General features: G+C 41.9%; 1 protein-coding gene across 2 annotated transcripts; it reads right to left on the reverse strand.

Annotated features, from left to right (window-relative positions):
• Positions 1-1,814: 1,814 nt before the first annotated feature.
• Positions 1,815-20,691, reverse strand: ccdc136b (coiled-coil domain containing 136b). Of its 2 annotated transcripts, none has more exons than XM_079223159.1 (9): positions 20,626-20,691; positions 13,789-14,100; positions 11,410-11,484; positions 10,029-10,331; positions 8,924-9,041; positions 6,962-7,238; positions 6,665-6,796; positions 4,957-5,069; positions 1,815-4,137 (listed from the first exon to the last, which is right to left on the reverse strand). In XM_079223159.1, exons 1-9 carry the CDS (start codon positions 20,675-20,677, stop codon positions 4,125-4,127), a joined length of 1,395 nt encoding a protein of 464 aa, XP_079079285.1. In that variant the 5' UTR covers positions 20,678-20,691; the 3' UTR covers positions 1,815-4,124. The 2 variants fall into 2 exon arrangements, 1 of the variants encoding a protein (XP_079079285.1); XR_013771054.1 differs by having other exon boundaries at positions 4,117-4,137; positions 4,957-5,020.
• Positions 20,692-20,874: the final 183 nt, after the last annotated feature.

Here is a 20,874-nt window from a genome sequence, read left to right on the forward strand (position 1 = left end):
TACTCTGTCTGGACACAGCCAGGTTTATCTCACACGTACAAGAGTTTGTGTTTCTTCTTCAACCATTTTAGACATATTCTGCTCACTTGACTCATGAGCCAGAATATTCCCCAATAAAAGACAGACAGACAGATGGATGGAAAAAAAAGGAAAAGAAGAAAAGAGGAAAAATAGAAAAAAAAGACAATAAAAAAGAACATATACTGCGACAGGCAGCCGCTGGCACGGCGCCATACCTCTAATTCCCAATACATGTATGGATTTCAACTTTAATATTGTTTTTTCATATCATGTTGTTATCTCAAGGAGATTGGAAGGCAAATTTGGCAATAATTAAATAATACCTTTTATCATCTCTCTGTAAAAATGTATTGTTATAATATTGACATATTAATATCATGGTTCCCAGTTCTCGTGTTTAAACAGTGATGGAAGAAGTATTCACACATTTACGTGAAGTAAAAGGTCATTAGAAATTAATATGTTACTGTAAAACATATTCCACTACAAGTAAAAGTCCTGTGTTATGTCTTGGAAATGTGACTCAAGTACAAGCACAAAGGTACCGCCAACAAAATGTACAAGAATCAAAAGTAAAAAAGTGTATTTACTTTTGATTCAGTGTTATTTCATGGAATTAAATCCTTATTATCGAGGTAACATAAATTGTATATTGTAAAGTAAAGCTAATTTTCACAATGTTATATAATAGGTGGGTTTATCGTCATATTTTCTTAACTTTCATACCATTCACTTTTATACTTTTAAACCGTTGATTTTTAGTAGTTTTGTATTACATTTGTCAAATTAGTCTAAAATACAGCAGAGTTATTGTTTATTAAATAGCATAAAATGTTAATATTCCATTACAAATACAAGAAGCTCAAAATGTACTTGAAACACCACTGTGTGTAAATGAACACTAGAAAAGTTGAATTGCACCAACACAAGTTTTACAATGTTATTTTGAATACGTTGGTATACTTGCCTCATAATAATAATAATCATGAAATATAATCCCACCCTTGATAGGAAGTAGAAAGTATGTGTGAACTAAACCAAAAACCTAATCAGAGCTACTGTTGACCTGGACACCGTTCACTTGACATTATATCCCCAGAGACTGCCCATGGCTGCTCTCACAGTCAGCATCCCACCTTTTTTAATTAGCTTTTCCCTTTTAGTCTGTCAGGTGAATATATTGAATATTTAAAAAGGGATTCGGGACTAATTTGCTGGACAGATAGGCCCGAGGCCAAGGCCCCCTTGAATACGTCCCACCGGTGATCTGGATCTGACATTTCGACCGTTAAGGCACTTTACATTTTTCCCTTAGCCACAACTCTGACAGAATGAGACAGAAACCTGATCAGAATCTGTTGGGAATTATGTGCAAACTCCAGAAACTAATTTAACTTAAACCCCAAGTGACAGAAGGTTGCTCGGTGAGGGATCAGCTACCTGTCCCAACCCAGGACCAGGCCTGCACCTCCACAGATCATTCGACGCACTTCAACTTAAGAGAACCATGAGTCGTGGAAACCGAGTAATGAGTGTAGTTTATGGGCCTCGTCAACAACGTTGACACACCAGTCACTGCCATCTGTAAGGTATCTGTGAGCCTATGTCACGCCTCTGGAGTGACGGTTATTAATATCCATACAAGCCGTGTAATGTAATCCCGGCAGAGACCGTTCTCACTCAGATTGACTGCTGGTAAAATCATGAATGGGACTCCGTGACACCTTAAACCCTGTGACCGACGGTGAGGCCACCATCCAGGAAAAGGAAGCTCTCAGACATCATGTGGGGTAGATATATATTTATTTTCTCAAGTCATTTGCGGTACAAAATAGACCTCCAGGTAACAAAATAGCCACAACTATACTGAAAACTACCAACAAGCAACAACAAGCTGAGAAGCACTGAGCAATATAGAAGCTTGTGGAACTATGACGTCGTTGATAGTCATGACATAAGGAAGAATAATGAAAATAATATGAGTCATATGTACCATTGCAGTCAACGGTAATCTAATTTCTGTTGCAAACTAATAATTGTTGTAATAGACAGTAACAACAGTCCAGCGGCACATCATTTCCTCAGTATATTTTCAGATGCAGACATAACAGGTCAGGCATTGCTTATCAAGGTTCTGCTTAATGACAAATTAATTTCGGAAATTAACAAGACATATTGCTCATAGGAAGTGGTCAAATGCAATCTAAATGCATGCAATGACTATACGCCACCTTCAAACAGAGGTACTGAAAATGATTAGCGATGCTAGCAATTCTTCTGAGTAACGTCATGTCACCATAAATAAACATTTACCATTTGGCTATCATTTTATCATTTGGCTATCAAATATACGATGCTCTTTCAAAATAGAATACACTTTCTACAAAGCTAGTACAAATGGACTTAAGAAACATCTCTCCCAGAGTACTCTGTCAACTATTTACATGAAATACAAAGTAACATAATCAACGTAAATTATATACTTAACTTCTATATGTTTTCTAACATGCTTTTTTCAGTTCTAAAAAATGTTCACACGAAAAAAGCATTTCACAAATGTAAACATTAATCCTTCCACATATACATTTATATATTTTTTTGTAATTAATGCGAAATATTTTTCTGACATCTTCCTATTTACATATGTTGGAACCATATAAATTTCTAAAATGCCCTCACAACTACTAAACCCTGAACCTTCACTTCAGATGCATCAGTGTTTCAATATAAGTGTAAGTATAAGTGTGACCGAATGTGTTTATCAGATCTGCAGTTTGTTACATAAAGCATGTCGTCGGGAAACAAGGAAACGCTGGCAGTCAATATTCTCACACTTGAGTACCTGGAACAACCTCCGATCACCATAAATCTAAACAACAATACTACGGCGCAAGCCATTTAAATCCTGCTGGAGAGGAACAAAAGCTTATTTCTGCACACTGAAATGTTAGACATAAAACATAATCCCATCACTTGGTCGTTCTACAATTGGCTCCCAAAAGTTGCTGAGATATCTTTCCCAAAACTTCAGCAAACCATAACTGTGTGTGTGTAACAGCGTCGCTGTGGGTGTGAGATTTTAGAATATCAAAGTGAGCTGTGGGCAGGTAAGATGAATCAGAAATACTGCACAGACTTTCTGGCATCGTGGTCCAACTGATAATTAGAGGAAAGTGGGAGTTGTTTGATTTCAGAGACAGACACGAGACAATTCATTGTAGCCTGCACACTGTGAAGAAGAGCAAACCGAGGGTTAAACATAAGCCTCACAAGCTATGCTAAGAATGGCAGGTGTTCTCATTGCAATAGCATATCATGGGTGCTTACATATTCCATGTGTGGGTCAGCTACAGAGGCAGGAGGTAATGGTAGGATCATGTTCATTCATGGATATTTTGTGACATTTAATCCAGTTTTGCAGAATGTAGAATTTATTGCATTGAGTATTTGGGGGGAAAGCAACAAGTCATTTAATAGTCAACTTATTCACAAAAAAAACATTGACATTTAAAGGGCATGTGTACATTTCAGTGCATCACATGTCCAGACTCCATGTTTGTCACGACAACTATGAACAATACTGCAACGAACAAATAAATAAATAATGGTTAAATAAATAGAGAATCATTAGGTGCACATTCATAATTAATAATTAAAACCGTAATTCTTTTTTCATCACATTGTTTGCTAAAAGAGAGAACAAATGATATTCACAGACACAGAGGAGGAGTGACACAGCACTAGCATACATTTAGTGGAGTGGGATCAGTCCTCTTGTGGGCTCTCAGCAGATCAAGTCATCCTCGTCTTCAATCTCCAATGAGACTGAGCTCCGTGGTTCCCGGTGCATGCCTTACCTTCTCATTAGCGCCATCATTTCCCATACATTTTTCTACCACGCAGCTGTCAGCTCTATCACATTTAGAGAATTACAGTTCAGTCTGTAGACACGGCAGGAGAAGAACGAGGGCTAGTCTGAAGCAGACCTCTGTCCCTGTGCAGTTGTTGCCCATCCAATCAACATCGGACGAGAGCTCTCAACAAGCTCGTCATCATCAGTAGCACTGCTGCGGCTGCAGTGATAGTCAAAATGGAGTTCCAGCCTACCTCACTCCCCTGAGGGAAGAGAGGAAAAGAGTGGTGTTAAGAGATAGTACGGGCTATCCATCAGCCAGTATTGGGCTTTAAAAGAAATAGTTTGACATTTTAGGAAAAGTATTTTATTCGCTTCCTTGCAGACAGTTAGATGAGAAGGTTTTTAGCACCTCGTGAATTCAATTGTCTCGTCTAACTCTTGGCAAGAAAGCACATTTACCAAAATGTTGAACTATTCCTGGAAATTACTTATTCAGTTCCATTCAAGGTTATATTTTGCTCTAATTTGCCAAACTGCCCACCCGTCCCACGTCCAACTTCCATAAATGTTTAATATCATTATCTACCTACATTCACCGTAGATTTTATCAGGCAAATTTTGCATTTCTGCAGTTTAGACCATCCCATAACATCCATCACTGTAAATGGATCTTAATCAATAATTTATATGAAAGTTTATATAGTTCACATATTTTATTCCTAACATCTTGCAGTATTGAGCCATGCAGATACCATAACCAAATTGTGGTATATGTCTGCCTCCACCCAAATACAACGGAGATGATTTTTTTTAAACACTTTTCAGAAATTATTGTCCTGATAATCCACACACATCAAAACCTTTGATAGTTTCTGTGAATTATCTGGAGGAAATTACACCTATTGTATCGGGGGAAGACAATAATCTGAAAATCTGAGCAAATATGACCCAAACTATTTGCATTGCTAGAAACGGGATGTGAGAAAATGTTATGTAATTTAGGTGAACTGACTCTTGAATGAGTGTTTAAGAACCATATATAGCATTATGCATCAGATAGAGATAAGCTCCTCCCATACCTTGCCCTCTGGGACACCAGCTCCGACAACCAGCACCAGACCACAGCCAATATTACAATCATTCCTATGAAGGGGATGGAGAGAATAGGGTGCTCAGACGGATGGATGAATCTCTGAGGAGGGAATAAAAACAACACAAGGACCATGGGAATGAAAGGAAATGAATGAACGGATGGATTAAAGTACCTAACGGATAAAAACACAGATAAAAAACAGGGTGTGACAACAACACAAATGGACCACTACTACAATTCACTAAAAGAAAAGTGTGACATGGTTTATGGCTGTGAAATAAGGGGAAAGGTTGTGATGGAGTGATTTACATTTCCTGTTAAATAAACAAAGCATAACTTTAAGGTGACATACACATCAACTCGACTTGAGTATGTGTGAGCAGTCCTGTGTGGCATTTATTGGCTGCGTGTGATGTTATGGTGACAAAGAAAGAAAGACATGATTGATGGGACTTGCATATGGTGGTATTTTTTTGTCTCTATATCCTCATAGTTTGTTTTTGATGTTTTGCTAAATTTGTTATCGTACAGGCAGAGAGGTCATGGACATTCAGAGGACAAGGACAGCATCAGAGACAGGCACGGGTAGACAGTTTGACACAACGCAGACATCTCATCACGGCTGTTGTAGACAAAACACAGAGGTTTAGCCCTGTTTGTTTCTCACTACATCAAAGGGCCGTTTTACAGTACACAGCTTTGAATGGCTTCCAGCCAATAGATTTGTCTTTTTTGTCTTTTTTTGGATGCGTATTTTCTTTCCTTTGAGGTAGTCATTGGTATTCAATCCTTTCATTCCTTTTACGACTGTGTGAACATCAACTTGCAGAAGATTGAGTCAGTTAAATCCACAGATTGTCCTCTGGTTGGTGCATTCAAGCGTCACACTGCTGCGTACACAAACTGCGTTGTCGAAAATTCAAACCCAGAGGACAACGACATTAAAGACAAATTAATTTGGTACTTTAGCTCCTTGCCTTTTGGATTTTCCCGTGAGAACCTAAAAACACATTAAAACTATTCATGCTTTCAAACATTTATCATGCAAAATTAGTGTATCCAAGTTGACGTTCACACAGCACCTTATTGAAATGAAGAGATGGGAGCCTTAAGGTAGAAATTACACATCACAAAAAGCTACAGGTCCTTTTTAGTACTTCTTCTCTATAGAACAAGAGCAATGGGCATTCTTGGCCTGAATATTCTTTACCAGATTTTGTGTTTTAGTCCAACAACAGTATAAAATAATTGCTGTCACAGAGAAGTTGGAACACAGAAAAAGTGGTAGGGAAGGTTTCCCAGCGCAAAGCACACAATAGATATGGGCTGACAGGCCAGGTCAGTTCATATCCAAACATATATTGCTACAGTATGACACACAGAGAAAGTGGGCTCAACAGACACAGGATATAGTGTGATGCGAGGCGTGTTATGTGTTAGTTGACAGTGTGAGTGGGAAAAAAGTGTCTTTAACCTTGTCGTAATGATAGCCGAGAATTCTTAAAACCACTTCTAGGACAAGTTCACATTCATTTTGAAAAAAAAAGAATTGAGAGACAACCAGCTCTACAGATGCTTTTGGAATCTAAAGTGGGGAATGCAAAGCAAACTGCACAAACCTACATTAATCACACCACTTTCCCTTCTTCTGGATGCAACTGTATATTACTGTATTATTCATGTGTGTCCCTCACCTGAGCCCCCCCTGACAGCTTCTCCAGCTCTGCCTTGCAGCGCTGCAGCTCCTCCTCCAGCTCTGCTCTCTCCCTCTGACTGCTGTCATACAGTACCTGCAGCTCCTGCAGCTCCACCTTCAGACCGTTACACTGGAGGACACAAGAGGTCATTCTCGGCACTAGACGGACTGATAGCATTTATTGAAACAAGTTTTAGTATATCTGATTGAATTCAATTTGCCAAATCTGCCCAGGTTTTATTCATATTTCTAGGAAACTCACATTGCATGCCGTAGCCACTATTATGCGTCATACCTGACTCTGAACCTGTGAGGCCTTGTCCTCTGCCTGTTTGAGCTGCTCCCTCAGGGAGAAAATCTCCCCGATGCCTCCGTTCCAGCCGGTTGGTGCCACGGACTTCCCATCAAATGAAATATTCTTCTGGATGGAGGCGTCCACCAGGCGACAGTTCCCAGACTTGGCCATTGTCATATAACTCTCCGTCATGACCTCATCCGAGCCGGTCTCCATATCCTTCCCCTCTGTGCCCTCCTCTGCGTCTTCCTCTTTCAGTGACAGGTAGACGCTGGAGCTGGACGAAAGGAGTGGTGGTGGAAAATACAGTATTAACTTTCTCTTTTCAGATGAAATAGCTAAAAGCTCAGAAATGGGCTGATAATCTCCACAATCAAAGGCTGAATGTGGTTGTTATTCTATTTGATGTGATAGCCAGAGAGCTTGATGCATGCAGAGCTTTGCTGGCGCACACTTAGTCTGATATCTGATGAAGACAGTTTTTCTATTATTTGTCTTTCTGTTACAGACATGCCGATAAATGTATCTAGCCATCCTTGTAATAGGACAAGAAGATTATGTTCAATTTGACTAATCAAATGATTAGGTTTTTTTTATTGTCAGTTAATTGTTTAGTTTATAAAATGTCAGAAAATAATGAAAAGGGCCCATCACAGTATAATTGCTTGTTTTGTCTGACCAACAGTCCAAAACTCTTGTATTGTTATTAAATTCAAAAAGATGCAAAACAGAGAAAAGCTTGGAACTATGTAACAATGTTTGGCATTTTTGCTTGATTAATTCAATTAGATTATTCATCATTTTAAATTGTTGTCCCACCACATGGTCCAGTAACTCTTATGGCCATCGTGCTTATGCTGTCGGGACTTCTCAGGAATGTTATACTTTGTAAGTTATTTCTCAGTTTAGTACGTATTGTCTTCTTTTCCCTTCTCTTCTTCCTATAAAGCACTGTGTAGCTTCTGTTCTATAAATAAACTTGGCTTTTGCATTCGATGTATCACAAGATCTTCCTCAACAGGTGGAGTATGCCCAGTTCCCCATCTGCTGAGGAAGAAAAAAAACATAACAGCTACTAAATAGATCCTGTGTGGAGATTGGGCCTCAATCATTAATATCTTCCTATGTTTTATTTATATTTGTTCTTGAAAAAGATCCAAAGAAACGTCTACATCAGACTCATAATGCGTTTTTTTGCACCCTTGTTCTTATAATAAGGAATCCCACTCAGCGTAAATGAAAAACAAATGCCAGTTGATCCTAATTACAAAAGGTAAACGCCCTGCCAATACCCATGAAAGGGCATGAGACTGCAGGGCCGTGTGAAATAATGTAGTCAAGAATGCCGAAACGAAAGTTTAAAGAAGGCGGGGTGCCAAACTCCAAAGGTAAAAAAATTACCTGAAGTGGAGGCGCTACAAGTTGTTGTATTTAGTAGCGCCAGTGGTAATAAAGTAAAATAAAACTAAACAAAAAATGCGAAGGATGCTTTTACTCATTTAGTCAACCTAGTATTGTAATTTAAATGCAATGAGAGGCCATTATACAACTGTAGATTTGATGAAAGCGCAGAACAAACGTATCAGCACTCAAAAATGTGTGTAAGCGTGCTCTTTAACCTGTGTGTGCTCTTACCAAAGAACAAATCCCAAATATGCAAACACTGATGAAAGAGCACTGCCTAAGTGGGTTTTAGCGGCTTAACGTTTTTTCAACGTCAAGAATTAATTTTCGATCTCACAATTGCCTTTGATTAATTCTCTGTCAGTCTACTTAGCGATTAATAAATGTATGTGTAATCCCTCGCAAGATGTTGTTAAGTGATTAAACAGGTGGCCCCAGTAGTCTTTTCTAAATGAGACATGACGTGAAAGTCTGTGGTTCGAGTTGTACTCCGGAGGGTATCCCCTCCAGCTGAACCAGTAAGCACAGCTGATGAGTGAGCAGTCATTGACCTCTCACCATGTCCTCTGTCTCTGCAGCAGCTGCAGCCTCTCAGAGACACGTCTGTTGTCCTCCTTCAGGGTCTGACACTCCTCCCTCAGCGTACGGCACTCCTCCTTCAGCAGGTCCATGTCACCTGACAGGACGAGGAAGGTCAGAGAGGAAGAGGTCAGTTGAGCTCATCTTTAATGTCACCGACTGAGGCTTTAACATCATTGTGACATGTAGGGAATAGATTTCAGGAATAGCTTGAGTTTGCGCTTTTCTTGACTCTCGAGTCCATCTGTTAAATATGAAGCTAGCACCAGCAGCTGGCTAGCTTAGCTTAACATAGAGACTGGACATGGGGGTTAACAGCTAGCATGGCTCTAATGCTCACTGATCTTGTTTGATTAATCCTTACACAACACATTTTTTACTTTTAAGTGCTATTTCTTGGTTGGGACCAGTTGCTAGACTCCAACAAGCTTGGTCAAAATATCTAGCTATTTCTTTAAAATAAATGGCAACTGTGAGTCAGATTGTACTTGCATATGAAATACATTTAGGTTGATGGTTTCTTTTCATGAAAGAGCCCGACAATTATATAATATGAACTCCCCTCCCTTGGTCCCACCCGAGGCTCAGCTGCGGAGCCCAGCGATGATATCATGTGTTAGAAGTGTGTGTCCCTCCCCCTTATGACTTCATGTCCCTGGTATCCTAAATGCACACACACACATACACATCTGCACACACACACACACACACACACACATCTGCACACACCACTCCCCTTGCAGCACTCAGTGTCCAAATTTGTAATTTGTATTATTTATTAAACCCCACAAATGATGTATGTGCATGACTGTGGGACGCTAACCTAATGTGAGCATGGAATAAGAACATCCATAACATTGTGCTATGTTTTCATAATATCAGCCACAAAGACTGATCATGGGCTAAGGGCATGATGGCTGTTTACACAAGATGTGAAGTGTACCACCGAGACTTCTCGTGTTTTATGTCGGCCAACTGCAATAAAGCAACAGGCCTACATCATTTCATCTTTCCTCCCCAGCGTCCATCCACACCCATCTTCTCCGTGTCTTTTCCTTCTATCACGACTCTCCTGGTCCCTCACCCTCTCTCCTCTCGGCCTCCCTGCGTTGGCTCTTCATGCTGATCTCGGCCCTCAGCGTGGTGATCTCCAGCTCGTACTCCTGGGTCTCCTCGCTGAGGTGCTGCAGCTCGACCCGCCGGCGGCACAGCTCCTCCTGCAGCGTGGCGATGTCGTTCTCCCTTTCCGCCGCCGCCTCCTCTGCCGCCTGTTGGAGCAGGATCACCTCCTCATGAGCGACACGAAGCTCCTCCTGGGCCTCGGCCAGCTCGCTCTCCTTCTCCTCCTCCAGGCTGTCCATCTCCTCCTGAACAGAACGCAGCTGGGCTGCGGGGAGAGGAGGACAATGTGTTCTTTAAGGGGGACGAGTGGGTGAGACTGCAGTGTATGTGTGTGTGTCTTTGTATGTGTGTGTGTGTGTGTGTTTTGTGTGTGTGTGTGTGCGTGTGTGTGTGTGTGTGTGTGTTGAGCTTACCTGAGGTTTTTGCATCAGTCGTGCTGCAAATGTTTGTGTGGGTGGGTGGTGTGTGTGTGTGTGCGTGTGTGTGTGTGTGTGTGTGTGTGTGTCTGTGTGTGTGTGTGTGCGCACTGTTTGAAAGAGGAGCTGATGTAACTGATGGTAACAGACCTTGTTCTAGAGGGTCAGATTCAGATTGTTAGCTTAGAATTTTCAGGAAAATATTCTCTACCTCTCACAAAAACAACAAGAGAAATAATAAAAGGTAATGGCAATAAAACCAGTAATTGCTCAATTAAACAGTTCCGACATAATTCTTGCATGCAGATGCTTCATGAAATAGTTTGGCAGTTCCCCAACTGACTGAAAAATAGTCATAACTCTGAAAACTATGCTCAGCTCCTCCTTTTTCTTTTTTCATTTGTCTCTTTTTCTCTAAGGATATTGTTTCCTTTCTGTCTTTTTTCTTACTCAGAGCCATTATCCTTGTTTTTTTAGTATAGTGTTGGTTCTGAGGTGCGTTTTATTGATCATCATTATTGAGTTTTAGTCTCAATAAGGATTTCTGAGGGATAATTGTGTCTCCGTGGGAATGATTTTTTTACGTACAGTGTAATTTTAAAAAATGGTCCCAAAAAATAAATGCCCCTGAATTAATAAGCCAACTGATTGCAAGCATTTAACGTTTTTTGTCACATCCCAACATACTTATGAAGCACTTTCTGTCTGAGACAATACAGTGACAAAGAAGATGGCGGTCCTGTTGATTAATGCAAACAAATTGTTCTTCACTGGCAGCGTACGGAGTAAAATCAGCATTCACCTTTCTATCGACAAACGTGATCAATGTAAAGGCCGATTTAATTTTTTTATTGATTCTTCCTGTTTCCGGGGAACACCGTTAGTTATTGTCTGTGTTCACTTCGGAGCGTTCTATGATGTCGATACCTTGTAGATTCTGGATCTGTCGTGTGAAGGCTTCAGCTTGATGGGCGCTTGCCAGACGCTCATCCTCCAACAGACCTGGTGGCGAGGAGAGGAGGAGAGGAGGAGAGGAGGAGAGGGGAGTGGGTAGAGAGATAAGAGGAAATGTCAGTTCAGCAGGCCAATAGAAAGATGACAACTGGATAAGCGGTTCAACCTTGAGGCATGACTGAATGACACAAGCAGTTCTGTGTGTTGCCTGCGCGTTACAATACAACATAAGCCATGATTAGTAAAAGATTTGTTGGTTTATCAATTTTATAATTACCCAATATATATACACGAATAAGATGAGATTACAATATACCTTCACACAAAAAGAGACAAGAGACCAAATAGAATTAGCTGATTGTATTAATAATGATCATAATGATAATCATTTCCCTGACTTCTTTCTCTGACCATGTCAGGACCCTCATCCCCCCTCCAACAGCTGCCAGCAGCACGAACAGCTGACTGTTCCCAGTTGGAGTCGACCAAAAGAGATTTCTCGTTGTGGTTTAGAACACCCAGTCTGGAAGCTTCCCTCAGCATGCACGCAGTTGTCTGAGGAATGCCTCTGCCGCTGCCAGACAAACATCTGAGCTCACCACGCCATGTCTTTTAGTGTGACACACAGTCATAAACACACACTCATCAATACACAAACACACACACACACACACACTGAGTTCACTGTAGCACCATACCCAAGGCCTTACTCATTGCTGGTGTCCCTGAACGGTAAGCTCATCATTTCTAAGCTATGAAGTGATGCTCCATTTAGCGCCCATGACGAGGAACTGTGTCAGTGACCGCATATAAACATTTACGTTTCTACATGTTCAACTGGATTGTGATCTCTGGTGGAGAGTTAAGCTGTCCAGAGAGAGGACAGGGTTTTCTTCTGGGGCTGTGTGCAAAGAAATCGCAAATTTAAGGTGGAGGTCTTCCAGTCATGACAATTTACAACATAACTGAAGTTTATATGTATGTTGATATTGAGTTGTACACAAAAACTGGTACTTGTGGCATAATTATTAAGACCACAAGGCCTCATTTATTGACTTGGTTTGCTAAACTATAAGCAAATAACACCAAGTTTGAAATTAAAAAAAGGTTTTTTGCAAGTAACTATGATTATCTACATTTGACACATTGTTCAAAAAATAATAATAATTTGTGTAGTTAGGTTAAAACTGCCACTGAAACAACACAATCATTTATCAATCACCTGCACCCGGAACCCACGATCAGAAAACACCTGTAAACAATTAGACTTCTTGGAAATCAGAGCTTGAGAACTTTGAGTACTCTTTGTGTGCACAACAATATAACGGGTACTCTCTCTCTCTCACACACACACACACACACACACAGACATGAAAACACTTCCACAAATTGAATCAGTCTGAGCCTCCGCACTACAAACAGACCTCAGGTAAGGTCACCTCTTTCATGAGGACTTTCAAACATGGAGACATTGCTTTTGATGTGGATGAGGTGAAGGTTAGACCAGAAGAGATCCAAAACCATCCACGGCTTTTACATTAGTTCTTCTTTTTATTTTACCGCTGCACTGTCATTTTACTTTTATTATTATTTTTTAGTTTGACTTTCTGTGGTGTTGTTTTTGTAAAAAAGCTTCTTCTTTTTTTGGGGGGCCTTTATATTTGTGTTCATTGTGAGCAAATTATTAGATGAGTTATTCAAATGTTGCATGTGTTTGATCACATTTGACATAGAAATGATGTGTTGTCTTATTTATGGTCGAGGTTTAATCAATAAGCCTCCGTGCACCTTGGCAGTATAAATTATGCCAGAAACCCCCACTCTGCTTTTACAGTAATCTGGATCTGATTCTCACATTTTGTCCACTTTGTTTATTGGTCTACATAACTTTTCACCCACCACCTCGAATGTAGAGATTTGAGAAACTGTGACTCAAGAAATGCAAATGCACAATCAATATAGATCAGATGCAGTGAAATGAGGCCCATCAAGCATTTCAATTAGATCACGAGCAAGTCTCTGTATACTAAGTATTTTAGAGGATTTCTTTTTAAGTTTCTGGGAAAGCTTTAGCTTCTTTGGCTCCTTGCCCTGATAGCTGTGATTTATTTTTATTTTTTTCCCATATCACAAATCTGAGATGGTGAGTAAAATATTGTTAACTAATAGTCACACAGGAAAGAAAATGTTCCCATGATGACAGGATTTAGGGTGTGTGGAAGATGTTTGCATTTGGTTCCATCAATTTTGATTTCAGGTCACATGACTGTTGAATAAAAGGGAGATTAATTATTAAAGGTATTACATTATAAATAAAGGATATACAGTTATTTCCAAAGCTGCAAGTCTCACCTTGCAGCTCGTGGAAAGTCTCCTGGTGTTGGTTGGAGATCTCTCTGGCGTCGTCCAGCTCCAGCAGCAGCTCCAGCACCTGGGCCCTCAGCTCCTCCAGCTCCTGCTCCTCTGTCAGCGGCTCCTGCTCGTTCTTCATCTTCTCCTCGCCTTCCTCCTCCTTCAGCTTCCTCTCTTCCCCCTCTTCCTTCTGAGCTCTCTCCTGGTCCATCTCCTCTTTCTCGTTGTTCTCCTCCAGCACGCCTCTCTCCTTCGCTGTGATGTTGCTGTCCATGGTGGGGCTGCACTCTGCTTTCAGATCGCACGGGTCATCTGGTGAAAAAAAGGACCGTGGTATTAGAAAGGGATGCCTGCTGAGTGGAGAGAGTGAAGGAGAGGAGAGGAGATTCACAGGCCTCTCTGTCATCAGCTCTCTGTCATCAGCTCTAAACGCAGCAGAGACTGCGCTTTCTTTTGAATCAACAGCACCATCTTGTGATTGAAGCGGCATTGAGTTATTTGAACACCAACATCTATTCCACTCATCTACCTCAATGTAACACTGATTTAAATATACAAAATGACTGATAGCCCTCATATGAGATTAGAGCTGACAATTAATTACAATGTTAAGTCACATGTGTTTCACATTCGTCTATTGAATTTAAATGTCTGACCAGTAGGTGGAGTGAGTTAGCTGACACAATGCGGAGAGAGAAGGGGGGAGGTGGGCCTGTATGCTGTAGCAATCACTATGACTCACCCCTCAGCAATGCACCTCCAAGTCCATAATAACCCGAGCTACTGCTCATAGTAAGAGATGTGACAAACACACGTCTCTCTCTGGTCCTACACTGTGTCACGTTACATTTTGCGTTCGCTTTTTAGTGTTGGTTTTCTTCGTCCTTGCAGACAGCCTGGACTGAGCTGTTGTGGTTGTGGGTCTGTAAAGCCCAATGAGACATTGTATACAATGAATAATTTAATATGATACTAAAACATTTGATTTGATGCGAACCGCCTGGTGTTAATTCTGCAAAGACGAATGCAGAGCGGGTTAGAGAACTAGAAGGAAGGGCACCATGACGGTAAATTCCCATTTGACTAAGAAAAAGCTTTTCCCATTATTCAGATGAGATTCGCTGACAGGCAGGAAAGAGCTGAGCTAAAAGATTATATCCACACTGTTAGTCTGTTCCCAGGTGGAGTTTGAGGTTAAAAGATCGCTTGTGCATCAGTTACTGCCTCATTCCTGGAAATTCGGCTTACATCACAGACCGGCCTGCATTTCTCTCTTAATAACACGCCCTGCGGGGTCAAGTCCAATCTCAGAAATAAATTGATGTGTAGCATCACGCATTCATGTTTGAGTGATCTCGGAGTTGCCTCGAGATCTCAGAGTGCCTCAAAATTGCTGTTTGTGCTCAGAAAGCAGTTTGAGACGGGAGAGGGGAACGGTGTTTGCAGAGAGACGAGAATGGGCAGATGTGACGAGAAGATAGTGCAGCAGGGGACGCAGTAAAGTATTAACTAAAGATCTACCTAATTAGGAGTGATGCTCAGCGGTGTAATCTTAGCTCAGGGGATGCCTCCATCTCTTGTGGTAATTATTTCTCTGCCTTGTTGTTCCTCTAACTAGATGTAACTCTTTCCATCACAACTAAGCAGTTGCAGCATATACTTATTATATCTGTACGACATTAGCAGCGGTTCGCTTTCTTCATGTCTCATAATAATGTTAATTTAAACAATGCAACCCCTGAGAGGCATGTGAGAGGTTTCATGAGCGCTGGGCGATTTTGTCATTAAACTTTGATGTTGGCGTAATGAGCTAGTCATAAAGAAGAGAGCTGGAGGAAGCTGTGTGGCAGGGAGAGAGCCGGAGCTACCAGAGGCAACTAAAGGCTATCAAGAGACAAAAGGCCCCCCAATGAATGTCACTTACATCCGAATCCTTCAGGATTGGATTGTGATAACTGAGAGCTTTAAGCTCAACCAACTGTGATGTAGATTACGGCAAGAATTACGTTTTGTACACACTCTTTTGTTCACACTTTCTGTCCATGTTGTTGATTAATGTGTAAGATCTCTGGAAAGATCTCTCAAAATCCCTCTCAATTATCTTCAACTATCCTTTGGCGACATCTTTGCAAAGCAATTAACCTCTATGCCATGTCCATCCCCAACTCTATTAAAAAAAGAAAAAAAATATCGGTTCAGTGTTCCCATAAGTCTGCCTGCCAGCTATTCCCACCAGCTTGTTCATCCTTTCAGTCCTGAAGGAAGTGTTATCACCTCACCTTGTGAGCGAATGTCAAATGCATTGTGCAGAAGAATCAGCTGCAGTGACACCTGTGATCACTTCACCGCATACTTGGCTCAGCCATCTTTAGTCACGCAGGGCCTGCATTAGACATGGACGCTGCTTGCATACAAGAGCAGGGCCGGGCAGGAGAGTCCTCTCGGGAGCCGTGTTACAGCTTTATCTAGCCACAGCACATTCCTTTGTAATCACATTGCAGCAAAACACATTGAGCATGTCACCGCAAACATTGCGCCACTTTAGAGAGGAGACAACAAGCAAGACTGACTGTTCTTTGTCAGCATCTCAGAATAGCTGTCTGAGATTAAATGTGAGCAATTAATGTGGCAACACAAGCCCTTTGTTTTTGCGTCTGATTTAGTGTTCAGCGATGGAGTGAGGAGTGTAATGAAATTTGGACTTTGAAAATTGAGGAGCAGAGTGAGGATTGTAGCAGACAGAGGAATAGCAGAGGCGTTTATGTGGGGCAGAGCTGCTTCTACCTGGCACCACAGGCAAGCCTTTCTTCATAAAACGCTGCAGTTTCACTGATACTTCTGCATATTATATATGCAGCAAAAAAAAATATGACAGTGTGATATAGTAGATAGCAATTTACTGAACAAGAAATGTCAACAAAAGGAGTTGTCATTCGTACCTTAACGCATTTCTAAAATCTTTATTTCCATATTGCTTTCTGTAATCAGGTGCTAGAGGATTTAGAATGTGAACTTCTCAATGTAGTACATTTAATATCTGATTTCACTGTATTGAGAGGAACATCTGGAGTCAAATCAGCTGTGAAAAGAAATAACGGCCCACTGAAAGCGGAGCTGGAGGCTGTCGACAGGTGTGGTGAGATACTTGTCTTGTGCTGAGCCAAGCGTGACAATGGGATTGGGGAGACAGGTGGTTCTGGAGGTGTTACTTGTTTATGTGTACAGAATTTGTATAATTTATTATAAAATGTAAATGAATATGCATACATTATTCGCTTGACCATACCTGTGTGTGTGAATACACTACAGTGACATGCAGGCTTGTGGTTCATTATGTTGCATGATCTCTTCGGCCCACTTCTGGTTAGTTTATATTCATATATATGATCACAAAGGTTTGCATATGCCGTGGATCTCGGCAGCTGTGTAGGAGGCCATGCATAATGCACCCCCTCTACCCCAGCTTTGAAGCCAGCCCAGCACTGATGTTGTAGCTGTTCCCCTGAAACTGGCCCACTTCCTCAGCAACACATAATTCACGGCAGGGAGGGAGAGTCAGAAAAGACGGAGAGACTGCGAGAGAGCAAAAGAGGGAAGGAGGAGAAGACAATGAAAGAGTTGCGAAGAAGGAGGAGTTCTGAAGTGCCTGGGGGCCCTCGAGCTGCTCTCTTCCTCCTGAAATGACGTAGAAGGACTCAGGTGAAGCTGCACATTATTTCATGTCCATGGTGACCTCTTCACACCAACAACCCAGGGCTTCAGCATGTGGAAAGTCACCATGGCGATAAAGCTTTTACTAAGCATATAAATCTTTCCGTCTGCTTTTTGCTTTTCACCACAGAGCAGCCCGGAGTGATTTTATCAGGTGTCGTACGTGAAGCCCATATGGCGAAGCATTAAATTAGGTTTTCTGACTTCAAACGGCGTGAGACTCAACCACTTGAGACGAGGAGCGAGCTACAGGGTAGGAGATCTCGTGAGGTTAATGCGAGGTCATCTCTTTCTCTCTCGCAGTACTTTGAGCCTGAAAACTGATGAAGAACAGCAACAAGAAAAAAGACAGGAATCATGAGAACCGAAGAGTTGGGCTGACTTAATGAGCCGCTCTGTTATTTAAATGGAAAATCCATGTTTGCACTTTCTAAGTGAGATAAGAGAAAGTGGGTCAACTGAATAGAGATACATTGTAGAATGAGTATAATTTAGCCTCATTAGATGAGCGTGCACACAATCTGTGTCGTCGTGGTTGATTCAGAAAAGATGCTTTTTAAGTAGTTGTGTGGCTGTGTTGGTGTTTGTGTGTACATGTGCTGGTTGCGTAGTTATTCCGTTCAGGTGTGAATGGAGGCAGAAAACAAAGCATGAAAACAAGTGATGTGGTAACAATCCATTTGATCACACAAATCAGCGCCTCCCACCTGAAAGCAATCTCCGTGGAAGGTTTCACATCACTTAAAGCACAGAGGGAAGAGGGAGTAGCAGCCAAATCTGAACGGGATGAAGACCCAAAGGGAGAGAGAATGCACCCTAATAATAGGTTGACAGCGCTGATGATTTCTGCGAGGGAGAAGCAACGTTTTTAGAAATCCACAGAATAACCCGCAGGAAGGAGCCACATGAGTTTGTGAACCTTCTCTAGTCAGTTTGGGGATTTTTACCCATTATGCAACCAAGAGAGAATACAATAACATGTGGCTCAATTTGGTTAGGGGCCTGCAGAGTGCCTTGAACGCCAGCTTTAAAAAGAGAGAGCTTTAAAAAGCCCTAGAGTCTTATGGGGGGGAAACGGGGATACGGTGGTGCAGAGGTTGAGGGGGATGATGGGATGCCTGAGGGTGGAAAAACATGCAATATTTGTTTTCATTTGACAGGCCATATTAAACACTGATGTTAGAATCTCACACTGTTGTTTTTCTCAGAGGTCTCTGCAGCTCCCAGATCTACAAAGTTTGTCTACAGCAGCAACGTTGCTATTTATTAGTTCCAGAGAGCTGAGAGAAATCCTGTTTGTGTAGCCTTTGGGAATAACACAGCTGATGTGAATCTCACAACGTGAGGGCACGACACTGGAGGAAAAGCAGGACAGGAGAGAAATGCTGCGTGGGCCCAGGCACTGGCAGGTGCAACGGTTTGTGTTTCTATGCATGTGTGTGTGTGTGTGTGTGTGTGTGTGTGTGTGTGTGTGTGTGTGTGTGTGTGTGTGTGTGTGTGTGTGTGTGTGTGTGTGGGCGCTAAAGAGAGCAGAGGATTGCGTTTGAAAGAGGGGGATGATATATTGAGTGGGAAAGCTGAGAGAGATATGGAGAGAGATATGGAGAGAGATATGGAGAGAGATATGGCTCGCGACTCGTGCAAGTGGGAGGAACAATATGGTGGCGGATGGTTGGAAGACACACAGACAGCTTGCAATTGTCAAAAACGGCCTCTGTTTACTGATGTCTGTGTGAGAGCGTATAACCTGTAGAATTGGCAAGTGATTTTAGAGAAAAAAAGCATTCACAATAAAAGCCTCAAATGATTCTGTTTAGTGCAAAGTCACCTTTTTTTAAGAACCCATACTAATGTTTAGCTAACTGACCTCAGCCAGGACAGAATATATGCAGTTTAATCAGTTTAAACCCACGACTGGATTCAAAGAGATACAAGTTAATACTACTAAATCTTGCTGTATGTCTATTCTTTTTATGATCAGGATTCACGCTACATTAAACCAGACCCTCGCCATCACGACACGCTTCCAGCTTTAAAAGCACTTCTCAGACTGCGATGAAATAAAATAGGTCTCCAGAGTTAATATAACAGGAACAAGCTTGTTAGGGAGGAAGAATTGTCTCCTGAGACCAGATCCATGTTATGATGGTCAATATGCAAGCTTCAGCATAATACATGTAATAAAGGAAATTACCACTGAGAACAAAAGTGGTTTAAGGGGGGGGGCGCCGCCAAATACTTGTTATTGAGAGTTCAACTTTGGGACAGTACAGGAAAAGGAAGCAACCTGTCCGGCCGGTCGAAGGGCTGTTGACCTGTGGTTCTCTCCGAGCCCCTGCGCACCAATAAACATCCTCCTCCCAGCGTCCCACTGAGAGCAGTTCTGTCTGCGTGCCCATTCAAAACATGAAGGAAACACACTCTTCTCCCTTGTTGGGACACACAGACACCAGACAACATTCCACACATTCCTCCCTGAAACCATGTTAATACACAGAACTGATTATGTGAAAATGTGACATGCCAAATAATCATAGACCCACATTCAGTGCCATAAAGTCACCAAACAATCTCAACAGGGGCTGTTCAACACACAACCATTATATGCAAAGTGAGTAAGCACAATAATCAATGTGAGAGCTGAAAGCAATAGTTGAAACTAAAATAACAGTCATCTCTGTATGACTCCACATTGCATCAATTCTTAATCGTCCTCAGAATAACATGTGCAGCACAGCTAGCTAACTAATGGCTCCGTTATTTCCTGCTTCTAGTTGCCAGTCATATATTACCTGGCAGCATGTCGCCTCCATCAAACGTCCACAGAAGCCACAGCCGAGAGTGAAGCCTGTCAGCTCCACCACAGCTCCTAATAAAGACCCCCTCCTCCCGCTTCCTACCACCTGACCAGCTCTCCTCATCCCCTCATCTCCTCCGCCTCCTCAGTTCACCACCCCATCCCTCACTTCAGGAGTAACAACACGCTTCCTCAGCAGAGATCAGCATCAACCCCTCTACTACCTTTTCTCGCTGATGTTGATCTGTTAGCGCGGTGCTAAAAACACATCACACATCACACATCACACACACATCCGACTGCACGGAATCGTAAACAGCTGCACAGACCTGTAGAGTCCAAAGCCTCCTCGATGAGTGGAGGTAAACGCAGTCCATCCATAGCCCCCTGTAGCTGCAGCAAAGAGGGAGAGACGGAGAAGGAGAGTGGGCGAGAGAGGGTCAGAGGCTCCACGCGCCCACCTCAGCTGCAGAGAGAGAGAGAGAGAGAGAGAGAAAAAAAAAGAGAGAGAGAGAGAGAGAGAGAACTGAGCACGGCGTCAAGTACTCGCGCACACACGCGCGCAAGCTTCAATGCAC

This window comes from Taurulus bubalis (assembly GCF_910589615.1).
Source record: "Taurulus bubalis genome assembly, chromosome: 9".
NCBI lineage: Eukaryota > Metazoa > Chordata > Actinopteri > Perciformes > Cottidae > Taurulus > Taurulus bubalis.